General features: G+C 39.9%; 1 protein-coding gene across 15 annotated transcripts in view; it reads left to right on the top strand.

Annotated features, from left to right (window-relative positions):
• TTLL5 (tubulin tyrosine ligase like 5) overlaps positions 1 to 20,660 on the top strand; it is a 167,700-nt gene that overhangs the window by 53,329 nt on the left and 93,711 nt on the right. For 14 of the 15 annotated variants that reach the window (XM_081947794.1, XM_081947787.1, XM_081947780.1 and 11 more), the window contains 7 exons: positions 5,812 to 5,925; positions 6,981 to 7,072; positions 7,461 to 7,523; positions 10,475 to 10,513; positions 12,581 to 12,735; positions 13,007 to 13,316; positions 17,061 to 17,181. In XM_081947794.1, the coding sequence (XP_081803920.1) occupies positions 5,812 to 5,925; positions 6,981 to 7,072; positions 7,461 to 7,523; positions 10,475 to 10,513; positions 12,581 to 12,735; positions 13,007 to 13,316; positions 17,061 to 17,181 (894 nt within the window). The remainder of the gene's footprint in view (positions 1 to 5,811; positions 5,926 to 6,980; positions 7,073 to 7,460; positions 7,524 to 10,474; positions 10,514 to 12,580; positions 12,736 to 13,006; positions 13,317 to 17,060; positions 17,182 to 20,660) is intronic. The other variant, XM_081947791.1, reaches the window with a different exon arrangement.

Here is a 20,660-nt window from a genome sequence, read left to right as displayed (position 1 = left end):
ACAGTGGTTCTTCTCAAGATACTTGCAACACCAAGTTCTTTTTGTTTTCCCTGTTCTAATCTGAGGATTGGACAGTGTTTTCTATGCCCCAATTCCTAAGCAAAGAAAAGGAATTCCAATGAATACAGCTCATGTTCCTGCCAAGTTCTGAGGAATAGAAAAACTACTACTCACTCTTGCAACAGAGACTGCTAACTGCCATACTGGGAACCTGTCTATGTGCTGTGCACTTTGTGGCTGAAAAGAATAGCAAATATGTCTGTTGCCTACAGCTATTTTCTCAATATGTTGAAAGTGTCAGGTGAAAAACAGTACATTCCATGAATTTCAGGGGGAAAAGATGGACAGATTCCTGGAGACACAAGAATCCATTGGGTAATGGCAGACACACAAGAAACAAATTTATCAGAGTCTTCTCGTGACTTTCTTGGCTATTATGGCCAAGCTAGTTTGCAGGATTGTATAAGATATATATGATAATTTTTGTATACCTGATGTGTACTTCCGGTTCCGGCTGCGGATCACGACGGGCAAGCTTTGCTCGCCCCGCGCACTCTTGGTGGGCTCCCCACTGATCCGGGGGGCACAGGACACCCTGGAGGGGCTCCTGCTGAGGGGGCGGCGTAGCGGGAGACCCCCTGAGTCGGCAGCGGCCGGGGGGGCTCCCCGCATCGCCCTAGGCACCGGGAGGCAAGAGGGGAGGCACCGCGGCGTCTTCGCGATGAGGCAGCTGGAAGAAACCAAGATTTGAAGGACGCAGCTGCTGTGTGGTGAGGTGGAAACTTTCCCCCGTTCCCTTACTTGGCTGAAAGAAAAAAAAATTGCCAGCTTTTTAGAACTGACTTTCAACTTGTTTTGGAGAAGCGTGACTGGAGGGAGGGGGATTTCCCCCCCCTTGGACAAGCGGCTTTAAATGGTTTTGCTCTCTGCCCCCAGAGGAGGAGGAGGGGGGAGCCATGCAATGAAATCACGCTCATAGCAAAGGCAGATTTTGGACTGCAATTGTGTAAATGAGGTGATGATCTGAAAACTTTGAAAACTTTTGGTCTTTGCCTTTTGATCCCGGAGCTGGCAGGGCAAGATGGCACACTTCCGTCGTCTTCATAGACACTGAAACGTGACTCCACCCATAGAAGCTTCAGGCATCTTGTCTTTGTCTCCGTGGCACTCAGACAAATCTCTTGTTACATTGGACTCTGGGCTTGGAACAAAGGACTTTATTACTTTATTGCCAGGAGCTGAATACAGAAAAGGTTCCTATCTCCTTGGACTCTCTGCCTCGTAACCTCCCTTGGCGGTTTTCCTCCCTAATTGTTTCCTCTCTGTACTGACATTGTTATCTCTTTGCTCATTATAATGCCACCCAAAAGACCACCCCCGGGGAAGCCGGGCTTTGCAGTCTCCGCCTCGACATCCTCAGCGTCCACCCCCAGCGGACAACAGACTTTAACTTCCCTGCTTCAGCCCAAGCCTTCTGAGGTGGACTTTCAGCAGATGTTTCAACAGATTTTAAAGGGACAGGAGGATTTAAAAAATCAATTTAAGGAGATGAATGAGCAGCTTAGAGAGAACCAAGACCGGGCGATTAACAATTCACAGAGATTGGATCTTTTGGAGGAGGAGACGGCTGAGATGAGGGGGGAGGTGGGGGGAGTGCAGAAAGGGAACCAAGAGCTTGAGAACCACCAGATAAAAATGGAATTTGAAAGAATGTCCTTTTTCCTTAGGTTTCAAAATGTGATTGAGGCGGATGATGAAGATTTAAGGGACATTATGATAAACCTTTTGGCTGAATACATCAAAAAAGACAGATGGGGTGGGATATGGACCTGGTTTATAGAGTAAATTCAGCATACGCTAGAACACATAACGTTCCAAGGGAGGTACATATTAAATTCCTTAGAAAGACCACAAGAGATGAGATTCTGAGTGCACAAAGGGGCAAGCACTAAAATACCAGGATAGAGAAATAGCCATTCTGAAACAGATCCCTAAGAAAGTGAGAGAAAGAAGAAAAAACTATTCGCTATTATTTATTTATTTATTTATTTATTATTCATATTTATAGACCGCCCCCTCTCCCGAAAGGGACTCGGGGCGGTGTACAGTCACTAAAATACGTTATAAAATACATGCAAAACAGTTAAATAATTAAATAAGTAGGTAGGTGGAGGAGGTTGCAAGACTGTACATGGAATAATAAATATTAAATATAGTATATAGCATAATAAAAACTTTTAAAACCCCAAACCCAATTAAAATGAATAAATCCCCGGGAGGTAAAACTAAGAAAGTGCCAGGCCAGCTGATTGAAATAGGTGAGTCTTTAACTTTTGCCGGAAGGAACGGAGGTCGGTGGTAGTTCGAATGTCAGGGGGGAGGTCATTCCAGAGGGTTGGGCCCATCACAGAGAAGGATCTACTCCTAGGTGTCGCCCGCTGGCATTGACCAGCAGACGGCACCAGGAGGAGCCCCTCTCTGTGTGAGCGGATAGGCCGCAGGGACGTGTGTGGTAGGATGCGATCCTGCAGGTAACTAGGCCCACTGCCATGGAGCGCTTTAAAGATGGTGATCAATACCTTGAAACGCACCCGAAAGGCCACAGGTAGCCAGTGCAGCTCGCGCAGGAGAGGTGTTACGTGGGAGTAACGTGTACTTCCCATAATAACCCGCGCGGCTGCGTTCTGAACTAGCTGCAGTCTCCGGATGCGTCCCAAGGGAAGCCCCATGTAGAGAGCATTGCAGTAGTCCAGGCGAGACGTCACCAGTGCATGAGTGACCGTGCGCAGGGCACTCCGGTCCAGTAGGGGGCGCAATTGGCGCACCAGGCGAACCTGGTGGAACGCCCCCCTCGCCACGGCTGCCACATGGTCCTCCATTGACAGCCGGGCATCAAGGAGGACGCCCAAATTGCGCGCCCGCTCCACAGGGGACAATTGTTCGCCCCCTATGGCCAGCGATGGAGTCAGCTGGCTGAACCGAGGCGCCGGTAACCACAGCCACTCGGTCTTGGAGGGGTTGAGTTTAAGTCTGTTGTCCCCCATCCAGACCCCGACGGCTTCCAAACACCGGGACATCACTTCGACAGCCTCGTTGGGGTGGTTTGGGGTTGAAATATACAGCTGAGTATCATCAGCGTAAAGATGGTACTCAACCCCAAAACCACGGATGATCTCACCCAGCGGCTTCACATATGCGTTGAACAGGAGAGGCGAGAGGACCGACCCCTGTGGCACCCCACAAGTGAGTGGCCTCAGGGACGATCTCTGCCCCCCTGTCAACACACATTGCTTCCGGTCGGAGAGGTAGGAGCCGAACCACCGCAAAACGGTGCCTCCGACTCCCATCCCCTCCAACCGGCGCAATAGGATACCATGGTCGATGGTATCAAAAGCCGCCGAGAGGTCTAATAGGACCAGGATAGAGGAGCAGCCCCTATCTCTGGCCCTCCAGAGATCATCGACCAACGCGACCAAGGCTGTCTCAGTGCTGTGCCCGGGTCGGAAGCCGGACTGGCGTGGGTCTAGATAGTCGGATTCGTCTAGGTGTCGCGGGAGCTGCTGCGCCACCACATTCTCGACAACCTTCGCCAGAAAGGGAAGGTTGGAGACTGGACGATAGTTAGCTAGCTCCGTTGGGTCGAGCGCAGGCCTCTTGAGCAAGGGTCTCACCACCACCTCTTTCAAGGCGGTTGGTAAGTATCCCTCACTCAGTGAGTCGCTCACCAGGCCCAGGAGCCAGCCTCGTGTCACCTCCCAGGCTGCCAGTACCAGCCAGGAGGGGCACGGGTCCGTTAAACAAGTGGTGGGTCGCAGCCGTCCACGCAGCCTGTCCAAATCCTCGGGGGCAACAGAGTCAAACTCCTCCCAGAATGGTCTCTCAAGACTCGCTGTTGGCGGCTCGTCTGGTCCACTGACGGGGGTCCACCCGCTCCGGATCTGATCGATTTTGTCCTGAAGATATTAGCGAAGAAATTATACCAGAAAGGGGTGTGGTTCAGATGGCTGATGCCTGAAGGTATGCTAATTTTCTGGGAGAATACAAGAGTCAGAATCAATACAACCATAGAGGCTCAGGCCTTTATGGAAAAAAATAAAGCCCTCCTAGATAAGCCTGATGACACTATACCAGACACACAGGACACGGGAGGGGCCGGAGCTCTGCTGGCGGGGGGAGAAGGGGCAACATCGAGAAAACTCAGATCACAAAAATGAACAAGAAAATCTGTTTGATGTAAAATGATTGAAATTATTTGAAGATAAAAGTTTATATGCTGACAAAATACCATCAATTTGTAATAATCTAATGTATTAATAAATGAAAAGTATGAGTACGGGGGGAGGGACCACCTGCATATTGTAACTGCCAAAATTTGTAACTTACTCCACTACCCCTTTCCTTGTTTATTTTTTTAAAAACCAATAAAATTTTGTTTAAAAGAAAAAGAAAGAAACAAATTTATCAGAGTCTTCTCATGACTTTCTTGGCTATTATGGCCAAGCTAGTTTGCAGGATTGTATAAGATATATAAGATAATTTTTGTATACCTGATGTGTACTTTGGATTTTTTGTTGTATTGTGAAACCCTTTAGTGCAAATGCAAAATAAAATATGTTTCTGAAATGAAAACGTTTAGTGAAGATTATAAATTAGCCAATGACAGAGCTTGTAAGATAAGCTACTGCGGTATATCAGAGTTTTCTGTCAATTTCATTGTTGATTCTTAATGAGATAGCATTTCCCCCGAGGGAACAGATCTATGGCATGGAATCTTCCTAGACTCATGACTCCTGCTGGATGGATAGGTGAAGGCCATACCATGTGTACCTTTGCTTAGCTCTGATTAATGAATCAGTTGTTGCACTTTACCTGAACTTGGAGGAGTTATTATCTCTGGTTAAATTTCTACAATACACTGTACATGGAACTGTCTTTGAAACCCTGCAATTGGTTCAAATGTAGGGGTCTGCATGTTAACCAGCCAGTACTGTTATTATCATATTATGTTATCTTGTATGCTCTGAGTGTTAATCAAAGGTACTAATCTTGAGTTGGTGCCAAGGAATCTGCAAGATTGGCTGCTCCAACCTAAGTCTCCACCTTAGGAAACCCTTCTGAGAGAAGCTGCTGGTGGTGCCTGATTTTTTGAGATGACTAAGGAGAGAAAGGGTAGTTTCTCCAACATAGAAAAAAATTGGATCATGGACCAGACTCCACCAGAAATTAAATTTGCTCTCTTGGTGACACTTCTTGGGAGTTTGGGAACATTCAATTTTTCTGGAGGGTCTTAGAATGTTTGCTCATTGCTGACATTTCTTCTATTTATTGTGTATTGTAATTTGATTTTTCATTTTTAATTCATATTTTGTTGGGTATTGTGCTGTTTAGAAGCATGCTGCTTTAGCAACTTATTGTCTCCAAAATCATTGATTCTGGTATTAAAGAATCAAGTGAGAACTGAGAATTTTGGCCGTAGGCAAAGTAACAAGAAATATATTTTAATGCTTTGCCTATGGAGTCAGAAATCATCAGTGCTGGCTCTTGCTTTGGGGTGTGTATCAAACACTGAGAATATAACGTTTGGCATTGGTTACTAATGGGGCGTGGAGGAAAGGAGTATGAAACCTGGCATTTGTGCCTTTGGATCCTTCTGACTTTCGCATAATTCCTGGCTTTAATGCCTAGCAAGTGTTGTTCTTATTACTGTTTTTTAGCCAAGTGTTTTTGGCATTTGAAATCTATTTAAATAATTGGAATAAAATCAGGAGAGGGGGAAAAAGCCAAAACTGACTTCTTACTGTGATCCTACAGCGTTCCCGGCCCCTCTCTGCCAGCGATGCTGAGATGAAAAACCTTATCCCCTCTGCAAAAGAAAAAGTTGCAGGAAGGCATGTTGGCTCCATGCTGGGCCTCTCTATGGAAGAGGTAAAGCAAATCATTTACTTAATTATCAGATGTCTACTGTTAAGACCAAGCAAGTCCATTAAAAACTCTGGGCAATGTCCAATATTACAAACAGATTTAAATCAATATAACAAATTAAGAAGAATGGTAATTGTGCAGAGAGAGCAATAAAACATAGTCTGGATACAAATGTTTCCCTACAGAAGCACATCACACGCTCTAATCCAAAACATGAGAAAATTTGTAAGATTTGTTTAAATGAGGCTAGGGTGGGGACTGTAGAAATCTTGTGTGTGTGCCTGTGTGCACAGGCACACATGCACTTTTTCAGAAGGCAGATGTTGCAACAAGGAGACTTAAGCCCTGGGTCCTATCAAACAAATGTTGAATTGATGGGACCTTAGCCATGTGAACTTTGTACAATCATGCAGCATTGGGAGAAATTGCAGGAGACAGGTAATTTCTTAGTATCAAGACCTATGGGACCCATCTGTCAGAGCCTACCAACCTTTCCATACTGGAACCTAATACAGGGAAAAGAGAACCACATTCTATCTTCACTCTTAATCCCCTGAGCCAGTCCAGAAGAAATACCATGATTAGTGAGTGGCACTGAATGCCACCAAAAAATTAAGGGGGGAAAAGGACAATTGCACCACAGCATTCCATCTCTTCCAGACGTCATTGACAAGTCTGATCAGTGAGAGGTGTGTGACCAATTAGATAGAAATTGTCCAAGACTGTTGGGTTCAGCAATATTGTATTCAGTCCTTGCATATAAATGCTTGTAAAAGGGAAAGGAGAATAATAGTTGATGTGTTCGATAACTAGCTATCTTTGTCAGATTGACATCTTGGAAGTACAGTGGACAACAAATGTCAAAAGAACAAAGTATCCACACTATACATTGGAAGCATTAAAATTGGTGTTGTAACTAGGTGGTTTTTATTTACAAGGGTTACGTTTATATACTTTGGCATGTGCTGAGGAATCTCAGAGCTTTCTGTGAAATGAGATTCTTTCCCGCGCTTCAATTCTTTTGCCCTAGTGACGTCTAGGCTTCCTTCTGATTTTAGATAAAAGTGTTGCGCCGAGTGAAGGATGAATATGATAGAAGAGGCGGGTTCATTCGTATATTTCCTACACCATTAACTTGGGATACTTATGGGTAAGAAAAATTTAAGAAATCAATTCTGTTATATTGGACATTGTAGAAGACTTTTAGGACATAGTTTATATAAGTGCTGCTTTTTCCTATGTTCTCATTACCGATTTCCACATTTGAAACTGCATTTTTACATCATGTCTTCAGCATTGGAATATAATAAAAGCTTACTACTGATTGTATCTTTCTGTATGATATTGTATGAATATTTTCCATTAGTAGATACTATGATATCCGTACTTGTTTAGGTTTAGATATTCCTCCTTCCAAACTTATAATGTAGGCTTTTTTCTTCCTTCTTGTTTTTTATAATAACCTTTGAGGTTTTCTTCTGTTCAGATATTTTTCTTTTTCATGATGAACTTTAATTCTCTTACAATTGATTTCTTAGGCCTTTTCTTGAACATAAGACAACAATGAACTATATGCTGGCTACTCGTCTTTTCCAAGAAAGGTAGGAAGACTGTTATAGTGCAACATGTGCAGTGAGGCCCCTTTTGTAAGAGACGCATCGTGGGGGCAGTAGTTCTTTGAAATACAAGCGCAGCTCAGAATGCACATTCTTGAAATGATGCATGAGACACAAAACAATGCTCAGCGGGAGATTTTTAAATATCTGCAATTATAAGCATCAGTGTTGCTGTATGTACTTGATTGGGTGTGTATGCAAATAGGCAGATATGGGCAAAAAGGAAATTTAAAAAATAAAAATCAATAGTTGATTAATCACACCCTTCCTCTCTTTATGTGGCTATCAAAAATGAATTCAAAAACCTAAAAACTAATTCCCTTGTCCCAATTTTTTTTTCTTACTCACTATACCCAGACAGCAATGCCAACTCTTCTTTTAGAAATAACTCCTTTGGCTATGCTGAGTGAGGGGATATTTACTTATTTTTATTTATTTATTTTTCACAAATTTGAACCTCCCAGCTTCTTCCGAGAGAGACTCTGGGCATGTAGAACAAAGTTTTAAAATATAAAAATAGTATATATAGAAGTTAAAAAAAATAGAAAGAGGCAAGGATGGTGAAGATGATGATGATGATGATGATGTTATTTATTCAGTTGAGTCTGACCCTTGGCGATTCTAAGATCCAGGTCTCTACACATCTTCCAATCTTGCACTGTTTCTTTGAGTTTTTCTGTGCTCTGGTTGGTGTCAGCTTTGATGGTGGCAATGATAAAGCACTATTAAAATGAATTAAAAGTTGAAGGGATGATTTTCAGGGCACTAGCCAGTCCCATGGCTGCATGTTTCTTTGGACTCCCCATGTGTGGCCACAGAGTTTTAATTTTAACTCCTTTTTGTAAAGCCAGGAGAGGGAGGGGCTGTCTTGTCTGGTGGGGAGGGTGTGAATATTCCACAGGGCAGGGGCAATGACAGAGAAGGCTCTCTTCCTGAACCCCACCAGCTGAAGTTTTTTTAACTAATGAGGTCTACAACATAGCTTTCCTGCTTGACTGGGTGAGATGGGCTGGCGTAATGGGACGAAGATAGTTCTATAGTTTTTTTAAAAAATATTGGTTCCCTTCTATTTTTTTAACTTCTTAATAATTTCTTTTCTACGTCATTGGTATGTGGTATGTGTCTATCCTAGTCATTCTGTATATCAGTGCAGCCAGAATTTGAAACCATTCCAGGCAATAAGCGTTACAACAGTTTAATATTAAAGCATGTTATATTTGGCATTGCTTAGCATTTGCAGTTATCAAATGAAAGTCATGGTAGCAGCCTGGGAAAAACTGGGATATTGAAGTAAAATAACACTAGGATATAAGATGTGGATTTCCCTGTGTGCCATGTGGTTCAGAAATTATATCATCAAGGTAAACTATGTAAATTGAATTTAAGAAGCTAAAATAGTAAAAAGTGCTAGAAAATAGGATAAATGATGGTGAACATAGGGAAGGAGTGCTTATAAACATAGGACTGAAACTGTATGACAGTTAAGAACATTTAAATTGTTGATGACTACTGTATAAGCTGAGGAAGTCATAGAATAATTCATATGCAAATAAAAGGAGGAGATTCCCAAGAACATAAGAATTGGCGTTCTGAAGTAGAGCAAAGTCTTTCCCAACAGTTTTTCCCAACAGTTGTCTGTTGTCCAAATGCCTCTACAACTTTATTATTGCATTTAATTGATGTCTTCTACTGTTCTGTTAATTTACAGTATTTAGTTCAGTGGTATTTTATTTGGATTCTTTATTATATGCCAGCATTTAGGTATTTTCAAATAATCCAGCTATTATAGAAGTCAGAAGTCACTTCCAACTTCAGAACAGTTTAGTGAAATAGAACCATTCTAATGTAAGAACTTGTGGTAATCCACCAATTTTCAAATAATTTTTTGAACTTTTGGAGGAATGTATTTTAGGATGATTACCCCTCAGCTGATCCCAAGAACAAATCCTTTCTCCTTGCTGCTCAGTTTAATATTAATCTTTAATGAAAACAAAATATTCCTAAAGGGTGAAATGACGAGTACAAGTTTTATTTATTTGTAAAAATATATTTGGAAATGAGGTGGAACATAAGACATTTCAAACAAAAATATTTCCAGTAAACATTTTCAAAATGTTTCAAATGCTTTCATTTCATACTCTTTAACAGACCAAGGTGGCTTCAGGGCACTGTATCAAACAATAAATGGTATAGAATTGTTTTGTGAATCTAGGGTAAAACCGATGCCAGTAGATCATGTCTTTTAAAATGGTTATTATTTTGCAACATTTTTATGATATTGCTACCCATCCACTTCATCCTCAGTAGTAGTAAGCTAGGAACCAACCAGTGCTCCAAAATCATTTTTTGTTACCATAATGCTTCTGCCAGGTAAAGATTTCACACTCAAGATAGTTGCTGGAGGGTATGAATCTGGCTATGGCGCCTGTGTACTGCTGTTGAGGGATGCTCACATTGGAATTATTCAGCAAATTAAGAGAGGGCAGATCTATCAATGATTATGCATATTGACAGTGGAGATGCAAAGGATATGTTTATGAATCCTGGGAAGAAGAACGGGTAAGAATGTAAGGGCAGCTCTGCTAGAACAAGACACATCTTAGCCCAGCATTTTGTTTCTCACAGTGGTTTGTCAAATTTTTTAGGTACTCTAAGACAGGGCATGAACTTCTCTCTTGCCATTATTCCCCTACCGCAGTAGACTTGGGCATCATCATGAATCAACAGTGAGCTTTTTGTTTCTGCATTTGCTGTCTTTGAAAGCACAACATGGACGTTATTCTGATCTAGCAAGGCAATGCTAATTGTCTTTAATTTGACCTAAGCTGCCATTTTTATCAAACAGTTTAGTTTTTCTAACAGTATTTTTATAGATTTGTTACGCTTTGAGTTAAACCTATCATATAACTAACATAATCACTTCTATTTCTTTATAGAGGAACTTCAAGGAAAGGGCCAGTTCCTAGACGAGCTCGGTAAGACTTAAAATTAGGCTTCTGATGTCATGCAAAGGACTCCATTGTTTTGTAAATAGGCCTTCCTGAATATTGTCAAGAATGGTACATGAACTGTGGACCATAGCCACATTGAAAATGATCTATAGAACCTTCCCAAAAGATGCTGTCAAAATGCAATTTTAAATGTGGCAGAGGGAAATGAGGTCTTAATTATATAACCTTTGTTTTCATCTTATCTATTTTTTGCAGGCAGGCTACTTAAATATTTGTTTATCTGTCAGCATTAAAAATGTGTTCTAATTGTTAGCAGGTCAGATTCGTATTTTAGTAATCTTTGGGTTGGTGGTTTTCATTTGGATAAAGGAAATAAGGTGCCCATTTGTAGTATATGTAATACTCCTTCCTTGAGTTAAACATTTGATCCATTTTGTAAACATATGGTCAATAACTGATGATGAGGCTAAGGCAAGACAAGTATGATAATTTGTAAAATACTTATAACTGCCTCAGATACTTTTTGCCATTATTACCGTACAACTTTGTAGTCAACTACTTGATTTCTACAGTAAAAGTTGCTAAATGAACAGTTGAGTTTGGCTAATGTTAACTGGTTGACTAGTATTCCCTCTGTAATGTTCATTTCCTAGGTTTCCTATGTAGGATTAGGAATAAATAGATCAGACTACAGCCAATTTGTGTCAATATTAATATATTCCATTGAATTCGCATTGCTTTTAGTTAATTTTGTATTGGATTTTATGCACAGTTCTACCTAATATTTGGCATTTGATACTCATGCCTTCATTTTAAGATACACATGTGAACATATCCATTTTGATGTTTGAAAAATAATTTCTGAAGGGTTTAACAGTGCTGATGCAGAAAGTTCATAGATCAAGACTACAGTTAAGTTATTTGGATTCTGAAATCATAACAAACCAAACCCATAATGATTCCCTTAATAATCACTTAACATAGGAAGCTATCTGGGGTTGATGTGGGAGTAGAGAGGTCATTTAAATCCCTTCCAGACTATGGAATATTCTGGATGATTTTAGACTATTCATTTTCTCTCAGCCATACCACTTTATAGGCTTGTTGTGAAAATAAAATTAGGGATGACCTTAAATATGGGGGTCTGAGTTCCTTAAACAACAACAAAAAAATTCTTGGGCAATTAATGATTTTCCAGGCGTACCTACTTCACAGAGCAATTTTGAGCTTAAATGGATGACCAGGATAAATATACAATCTTTACTCCCTACTCGGAATAATGAAATAAATCTAATTGCTATGGATCTTAATCCCACATAGTTATAAAAAGGCTAACTGGGACACTATAGAATATTATAAATAAATCAGCTTTTCAGTTGTTCCAGCAGAATTTCTTAATTCTTGGCCATTGTCCTATTAATATAAAAGAACAGAAGGCAAGCTTGCCAATCTTTTTCTGGAATCCTCATATGAATTTATATTTTACTAATATTATGAAGAATCAAATAAAATATAGACAGTTTTGAAAGAGATTATAATAGACAATTACCTGCATGTTTGATTATAATGTAAACATTAATGCCTCCGAGCTCGAGTTTTTAGTAACATCCCTCTGCTACTGTTGTGCCATCCCAACTTCTCTAGTTTTATTTCAACTGTATTCTCTTGTAGAGATTTCCAGGTAAATTGACCTACCAATTATGAATTGTGGATGGATTTCCCCGGGAACTGATAATTTTGAGAGTGGTCCACAAAATTGCCACACTCTTTTTTTATCAGCTCAATAAAATTTAATGAGGGTGGCAAAATGCCACCATAACATTTGGTTTTAAAAGGCATTGATTTGCTTTTCAAATCCTTAATACATTTTGTTTCATTTTTCTGGAAAGCTGAGGTCTCACTTTTGACAAAAAATAAATACAGCTGGGTAACTTTGTTCAAACTGGTTTGATGGCTTTAGAAGTGACAGTGTACTGCGTCCTCCCCTTCCCCCCCACCCCCCAATATAGGCAAAGTGGGAAGGTCATTTAGATGTCTCTGGACATTCGGACAAAAACCATGAAGGGTTTTCTGTGTTCCTATCTTTTGCAGGTTAGCTCTTGCTGCTGAACTGGGTTTGGACATTGTGGATTGTAACGCTCAGCTTCATGCTGCTTTGTATGAGCGGAAATTATTATCACTAGAGGTTCGAAAACAAAGGCGACGGTTTGGCAAACTGAGACCAGGAAAACTGTCAAGATTGTCAGGTACATACATGTCCTGCTTATTTTCCTGTAGTGTGGATATACAGGTTTAATGGAGAAAAACCATATCTTATATGTGTAAATGCTATCTTTGGAATCTAAAAAAAAAGTTTGTACAGATTTCCCGTTTGGCTTACCTAGTGCTCTCATATAATCCATTATTACCCATTTAGAGATGTAAGCACTGAATGATATACATCAGACCCTGTTTTGTTTTGTTTTTAAATTTAGTTTGCTAAAATGTTGAGAATTGGAAATATACTGATTCTGACAGGTACATCACAATCAGCTGATTTTATCCTCAAGTCAGAAACAGAATGTGAAGAAGAGGAGGAAATGGAAGATGAAGAACTAGAAATATCCCAGGGTGAAACAGTCGGCTCTCTCAGAAATATGCCTGTGAAATTTAAGCCACAGTTGACAGAGATGGTGAAGCCCCCCCATCAAGTCAAATTACCAAAGGAACCTGAAGAGAAGCCTGCAAATGAAGGGCCTCCTCCTCAAGAGAAACTGGAACCAGTGCCAAAGAATGCTGATCCTCCATTTAATTTGCTACAGATTCTGCAAGAGAACAGGAATCTAAGGTAAGAGAGTTCATGGGATTGATTTGGCTAAAAGACTTGGGATTCCTTCACTATTTGTATCATATTGCTGATTGCACTGGCATATGGGGAAGTTGACATAGAAAATAGCTGAGTTGTGGTAGAACATCTAGAACAGAGATGTCAAACTCACGGCTCGTGGGCCAGATGCATCAGGTACTGGCCACGCCCATGCCCGGTTTAGCAAAGGGGGAACAATTGTGATATGTCATGTGATGACGCCATGACGATGCGAGTTTGACACCCCTGATCTAGAATATCTAACTATGGAATATAATAGAAAATAGTGATATAAGATGCATGGATGGCTGTCTGTTTTTGTCAGCAGTTTCCTCTTTGAAAACTACTATCTAGAGCTTAAAGCAGAAAAAAGGTGTTCAGCATGTTCTGAAATCCGTTTTTTCTATCTTTGTAACCTCCTCCAGCCACTATTACTGAAAATTAATAGCACAATTTCTCACCTTTTTGAAGCATAAACCCCCCCATTATAGTAATAGTTTTTAATATTTTAAAAAATAAAGCCATCTCAAACTCTCCAGACATTCAGGTTCAGTCCATTCAATTTTGCATCATTGATCCCACTATTGAAGCCCTCAGTTTCCCCAAACATTTCTTCTTACTTAAGGTAACTTTAAGTTTAGAAACAAAGAACAGGTATGTTATAAACAATTTTACTACTGATTGTTCAGTATCCTTTCAAGCCTGGAACTGGCCCTGGACCAGGAGTTCTTTTATTATTAACTAAATGCCTTGGCACCTTTGGTGGAACACTTGAGCAACCTCTGCCTTACTCTTTCGACAGAGGACTTATTTGCTACTGAATTCATGAGATACTGCCAGATTCTTTTTCAGTAGGCAAGCTGTTGGAACAATGGTAGTAAATTTCTGGAAGGCTTTTGAGCAGATAGAAAATTCCCATTGTCAAGCAGCTGCTTTTTTAAAAAAAATCTTATAATACAATACTCCAAAGAGTATTTGGCACCTGATTGTGTTAGGATCACAGCATTCCTTTGACTCCTCTTAAAGATTGGTTGTGACCATATGGGTCAAATGCTGCTATAACTCCCAGATAAGCAAACCAACTGAAGGAGCAGGAGGCTAGTAATTATGCTAGCTGCATAATGGTAGTGGTGGGCATGGTAAAGATTATACTGATAGTGATTTACTGGTAGTGATGTAGCCTTTCACAGCAGATGGCAATCAAGTAATGATGAGCATATGGGCTTAATGGTTGTGTTCCAGCTTCCTAGACCAGTCAGAAATCCACCTACACAAACCAATCAGGGACAAGCTAATCAAGAACCTGTTTGACTGGAATGTCTCCAAAATGGATCAGATAGAGATGAAGGACCACCTTTCTTAGACTCCTGTGACACAGACCAATCAAAAATCAGTTTGCCAGGTTCAGATACAAGATCCCAGCTAGTCTTTGTTGCCTATGAGTTACCAAGAGGTACACCATAAAGCAGTTCCCTGCTTCTTTAGGCACTAGCTGCAATTGCTGGTAAAACATCACCTCTGTAGAAAATTATGCATGGCCATTCAGTCTGAATACTTCTTGTTGCTTGATGATACTGATTTATTGTTCTGGCCATTGGTAGCTATCTGCCTTTGTTGATTTCTGAAGCCAGCTTTGGGTTCTTACCTTCATGCACTGTTTAAATTTCCCAGGTCCATCTGTTCACTTTTGCAGGACAGTGCCATAGTAATTTGATGTTTCTAAAATGTTCTGTGTTTATAGATGTTATATTTTTTTTGCTACAGTTTTCTCTAAAATTTAATATAATCTGCCTAGTCAACTGTATATGAAATAAGTTTATTTGTGCAGAACAGATTTACATTCAAATGCATTTTGTTTAGAAAAGGCTTTACATTCTCTACAATTTAAAGCTATTGTGACAGCATTTCATATCATGTTGCTATCAGATATCACTTTCTATTATACTTTTGTCTATGATTTGAAAAAAATATATCACAATTTAAGTACAGATTTTGCTTGCTATTTTGGTATTCGTCTCTAAGATAAATGAGCATCCAAAGTACTCAACAAACTTTTATTTAGATTGTTAGCTACATTAAAATGGAAAAATAAAAATATTTCAACTGGCTCGAAAACATATCCTAATGTAATATATACATTAGGATCCTGGAGAATAATAACTCCATATGTGTTTTTATACATCTTTCAAGTTGGATCCATATTTAACAATACTTGCAGTTGTGTCACATGAAAATTGAAGGGAAGTTAATAATCAGTAACTTTTCATGTTAATTTTAATGGAATTAAAGGATGATTGAGTACAGATCCAGCTTTTATGTATGGAAAACCATTTCCTATTATCTAATCTGAGAAAGTTGGAATCTCTTAATTTCAGTTTGTAGGTGATAGAATTCTCACCTTATAATTTGGCTTTTCTATTTTCTACAATAGTGAAAACACATAAATGGATAATGCAGTTGGTTAGAATATTAGTTCCCGTAGTATGTCTTGAACAATGTAAGAGCAAAATTTTATTTATTTTGTATAGCCACCCATTACACATTTGTAACTCTGGGCAGCTCATATAGGGTAATTAAACAACCCAGCAAAAAATCCAACACACAAAATACAGTAAAAACAACTCCTTTAAAATAGATTAAAACAAATTAAAACCAGAAAGTATAATAAGCAGGCAAGTGCAACTCTTTCGTCAATCAATACAGTCGTCTGGCGTAACTGGATCTCTCAGGCCCATTACACAGCCATGTCTTTAGAGTTTTTTGAAAGCCAGCAGGGGGTTGGGACCAATCTAACCTCTGCGGTGTGATGTTCTAAAGCAGGGCTGTCAAACTCGCAGCCCGCAGGCTAGATGCATCACGCTGGCTATGGCCACGCCCAGTTTAGTGAAGGGAAAAAAGGTCCCGATATGTCACGTGATGCCGCTGTGACACGGTTAGTTTAATACCCGTGTTCTAAAGGCTGGGCACTGCAGCAGAAAAGACTTTCCTTCTGGGTCCCATCAGATAAGACAACATGGGGATGGGGAGTATTTCTTGTAAAACATTAACCAATGAGAAGAATCACTGCCAGCATTTTACAGAGGTAAATTGACTAGTCTGAGTTGCTGAGTCATTAAAAGCTTTGGCCATTATTCCAACTTCACCTTTTTGAGGCAATATGAAGTTAATTTGTAGAATGAAATATAGAGGATACAAAATTAAAATATGGCAATTTTTTAACTGGTCATGTTCTTGGCTAACATTCTTCGGAAGAGCAGTGAAAATTGTATTAAGAGCTTATCCTCTCCATTTAACTTGAATAACATCCATAGTTCTCACAGTATCCAGAGAATAATTAATATACAGCAAACATTTTGATTTGCACGAATTTGCTGAGAAAGTGCAAATGTTGACTTTGCCCTCCGAGGTTGTGTTTGAGAGAAGAGTTTTCTCTTTTAAACTTGAACTCATCTTCCATATTTATTTTGGAGACATGGACGTTTTGGCAGCATAAAATTTCAGTTTGGAAATTTAGAAATTTAATCCTTTTCACTTGGAGCTCTGTGATACAGTTCTGCAGTTTTACTGGATTAATCAGGCTTCTCCAGTTTTATTCCAGTGAAACTGTGTCTTTGCTGATCCAGATTCTAAACGATTTATCTCCTTCTTAACAGCTAATAATGATTGGCAAAGGTCTTGGAGAGTTAAAGCTATATTTTCATGGGTGTCTTTACCTCTCTCCTGTAGCAAAGTTCAGGCTCGCAGAGCTTTCTCTGCTTACCTGCAGCGGGTCCAGCTGCGTCTGATGAAAGAGGCAGGTGATGAGGTCCACAACCCAGTCTGGGCTGCCAAGGAAGATGAGCAGATGGTAAGAAATGGTGTGCTTGCTTGCCCAGTACTTTTCAGGAAGGGACCCAGCTGTTCCTACTCAGCATTCCTGAATCATAGTCAGTAGGAAGCTGATTCCTCTCAGCTAGGGCTGAGCAGAACTGCTAAACGTTTAACCATTTGCAATGTTAACACATCTTACCTTTCTCCATAATTTAAAACCATTTGAATGCCTCTCTTTGATCCTGTCTAGTTTATTGATGTGCAGAACAAGTTGAAGTGTGTTTGGAGTCTGATAGAGATTAGGTGTAGCTGAATAGAGCATGGCTAAAGTGATAGCCAGTTTAGAGTGCTGTATTTCTTTTGCATTTAGTTCCCCATGACCTCTTCTTAAAATCTGTATATAACTTGGCTACCAAACATATATCTGAGTTGTTTTTCTATTTCCCCCAATCACATCACTTTGGGTGTTTTATATAAAGTACTGGATTTATAGCACTTAATGAGATTGCTCCACATTTCTAGTCTTTGTCATCTTAGCCCAAATGGAGACTTTGTGAAAACAGGCAGTGCATATTGAGCCAATCTAGCTCAAAGATTAAAAACCTTATGTCAGAAATAAGGAATAATCAGTTTGCCTCAGTGGAAAATGTTACCCCACTCTTTCCAAGTGGAAAATTGAAGCTGGCTTTCTAAGAGCTACTTTGTCTGCTCTGCTGTGAAAAATAATATTTAGAGTAACAGTTCAGACCAATCTAATATAATGCTAATGAGAGGTAAATTGTGAAATGTAATGGTTTGGCTACGAAACAGTTCATTTACATGTTTAGTAGGGCATCTAGCCAAAAATAAATCCAAACTGGAGACAGGATGTGTTTGAAATCAAATACCATAGCAGACAGCTTAATATTTATTTTTCAGGGAGAGTATTTCTTCTCTACCATTATCTGGTAACAAAGAAGGAAGAAATAATAATAATGCAGTCCTTAAAGTAAGATAGTATGACCAAAAGTAATTCAAGTAATGAATAATGGCGGCAAAAGTATACCTAACCAAAATGACATGCAAAAATCTGCTATCCTTCAGAGATATGATTTTTATCTGTTGCTAATAAACAGATAAAATAATATAATAGACAGGTTAATAGACAGCAATAATAGACAATAGCATTGTACATGCTTTAAAATGATTTAGAACATGTCCTTGGGAACTTTAAGACTTGTGGACTTCAATTCCCAGAATTCCCCCACCAGCCATGTCAAAGTCCACTAGTCTTAGTTTCCAGTGTTGGACATCCCTGATTTAGAAATTTGTTTTAGAACTTGTGGGAGCATTCCTCCTCTCTACCGTTCCATACAAGCCAGAAGGAAAGAGGCTGATTTAATGAATTGACTCATTAAAGCAACTATGAAACATAATGTGAAATTCAAAGCAGCTGTGTCTTTTCAGGCTCTCATGGAAGCCTGAAAAAAAGACACAGTACTTGAACAAGCAGAAGGGATGTACCACACATGTTTTTTTTTAAGAATTTTATTGGTTTTTAAACATTTTTGGGAAAAGGTAAGAGGGTACATAGAAAATTTTGGCAGCTTCCACGCTAGTGGTAGAAATCCCTCCAAATCTCACAATTTTTACAATATTAAATACAACGTGTAAAAGATAAACAAAAAACAGAATCTTATTCTACATTGTATCAAATCATTGTTCAATCATCTTTTCCTTTGTCACTTTCTAGTATATCAACAATTACAAATATTTCAAATACATTTATTTTTGTGACCTGAGCCTTTTCGATATTGCTCCTTCCTCCCTGTCCCCAGGTGGGGCCACAGCCCCCCCTCCTTCATATCTTGTACCTTGCTACTCTTTTCACTACCTTCCCTATGTTTGTCCTCTAGGAGAGAAGAGTGTTTTTTAATGAAGGCTTCAGCCTCTTGCACTATATTAATTCTAATTCTATTTCCCTCCCAAAAAATCAATATTCCCTCTGGCAATAGCCATCTAAACCAAACTCCTTTATTGTATAATTTCTTTGATAAGAGAAATACTTCCTCCTCCTTTTTCTTTTTCGGAATTTGCTTAAGAATGGTGATTTCTTCATCTTTATATTTTAGTGGTCCCTCCCTGTGGGCCCCTAGCACCTCATCCCTTGTGGTCCTCCTGAGAAATTTAACATGTACCTCCCTTGGAACATTATGACTTCTAGCATATGCTGAATTAATCCTGTAAACCAGATCCATATCCCACCAAAACTGCTCTTTATTTCTCTTAATATATTCTGCTAAAATTGTACTCATAATATCCATAAGGTCTTCATTTTCTGTCTCTGGTAGGTTCTGGAATCTGAGAAAAAAGGACATTTTTTCAAATTCTATTTTTGCCATAAAGTTTTCCAGGTCAACATTTCCCTTCTGGACTGCCTTAACCTCCTCCCCCAGGCCAGTCGCTCCTTCCTCCATCACCACAATTCTCTGTTTGTTTTCTGAAATATAATGTTTAACATCTCTGAGTTCATCTTTGAGATCTGTCACCTCTTTTTTCAACTCATTTTGACCCCTCATTATTTCTTGAAACATTTGGGTAACAGATAGTTCTTTTGAGCTCTCTCCAGACCCTTCTTGTTATAGCAATGAAGTAATTTTCATTTGTTGCATGCTTGGACTGGAGGTGGCAGACGCAGGAGCCGAAAATGACTTGCCTGTTGGTGGTTTCTTAGGCCCCATTTGTCTGAGTTCAGAGATGGTATAAGTCTTTTACAAAGAAAATGGCGTCAGCAGAGTACGCAGCTGTGCCGATCCAAGGAGACAGGCAAATCCAAACAGGAAAGGTTAATTCTCCTTCACAGTTCCAAGGCACCGAGGCACAGCAGAAAGGGGAAAGTCAACTAATCAAAGTCCAGGAAGACCACGTAACAGGAGAGGTCCAGGTTTCCCTCAGAGAGGGTAATAAAACAGTACCAGAGGGATTTTTTCCCCCCGAAGGTAGTTTCAAAAGGCAGACTTCATTTGTAAGTGCAAAAACAAAGACGGAAGGGAGCCATCTTGGCTCCTCCTTTCACAGGGAGAAAAACGGAGATCTCCATAAAGTTTTTTTTAAAAAGAACAGCTCAGCAATCATCTCTTGCAATTGTGATAGCAATCTTTCTCACATAGTTACTTCAAGTGGCGAGTCAGCCTTTATTCTCTCTCCATTCCAATATAGAGAGAGCTAATTCAAATGCCGCTTAATCCGAGGGGGGGGGCGGTAAAGAGAAGAAACACCCCCCTCTAATCTTCAGTTTCAAATAAGTTGAACACGAACTTACAATAGTCTGCTACTTATCCTTTAACGAGAGCTAAGGAGATCAGGATGGCTCCCCCACCACCAGCATTCAGCCGCTCTTCCTTGTATTAATTCCTTCCTCCCGGAGCCCATTCGGCGAACGGGCGGACAGCCCAAAGCTGTACCATGCCCCCCCTGCGCTCCTCGGCTCCTGGGGCGAGGCTGAAAAACAGCCCCGCTGGCTGCCGCTGAGTCCAG

Source organism: Natrix helvetica, assembly GCF_964273705.1.
Source record: "Natrix helvetica genome assembly, chromosome: 1".
NCBI classification, from domain to species: Eukaryota; Metazoa; Chordata; class Lepidosauria; order Squamata; family Natricidae; genus Natrix; species Natrix helvetica.
Note: the sequence above shows the minus strand (reverse complement) of the source record. Positions and strands in the feature narration are given on the sequence as shown.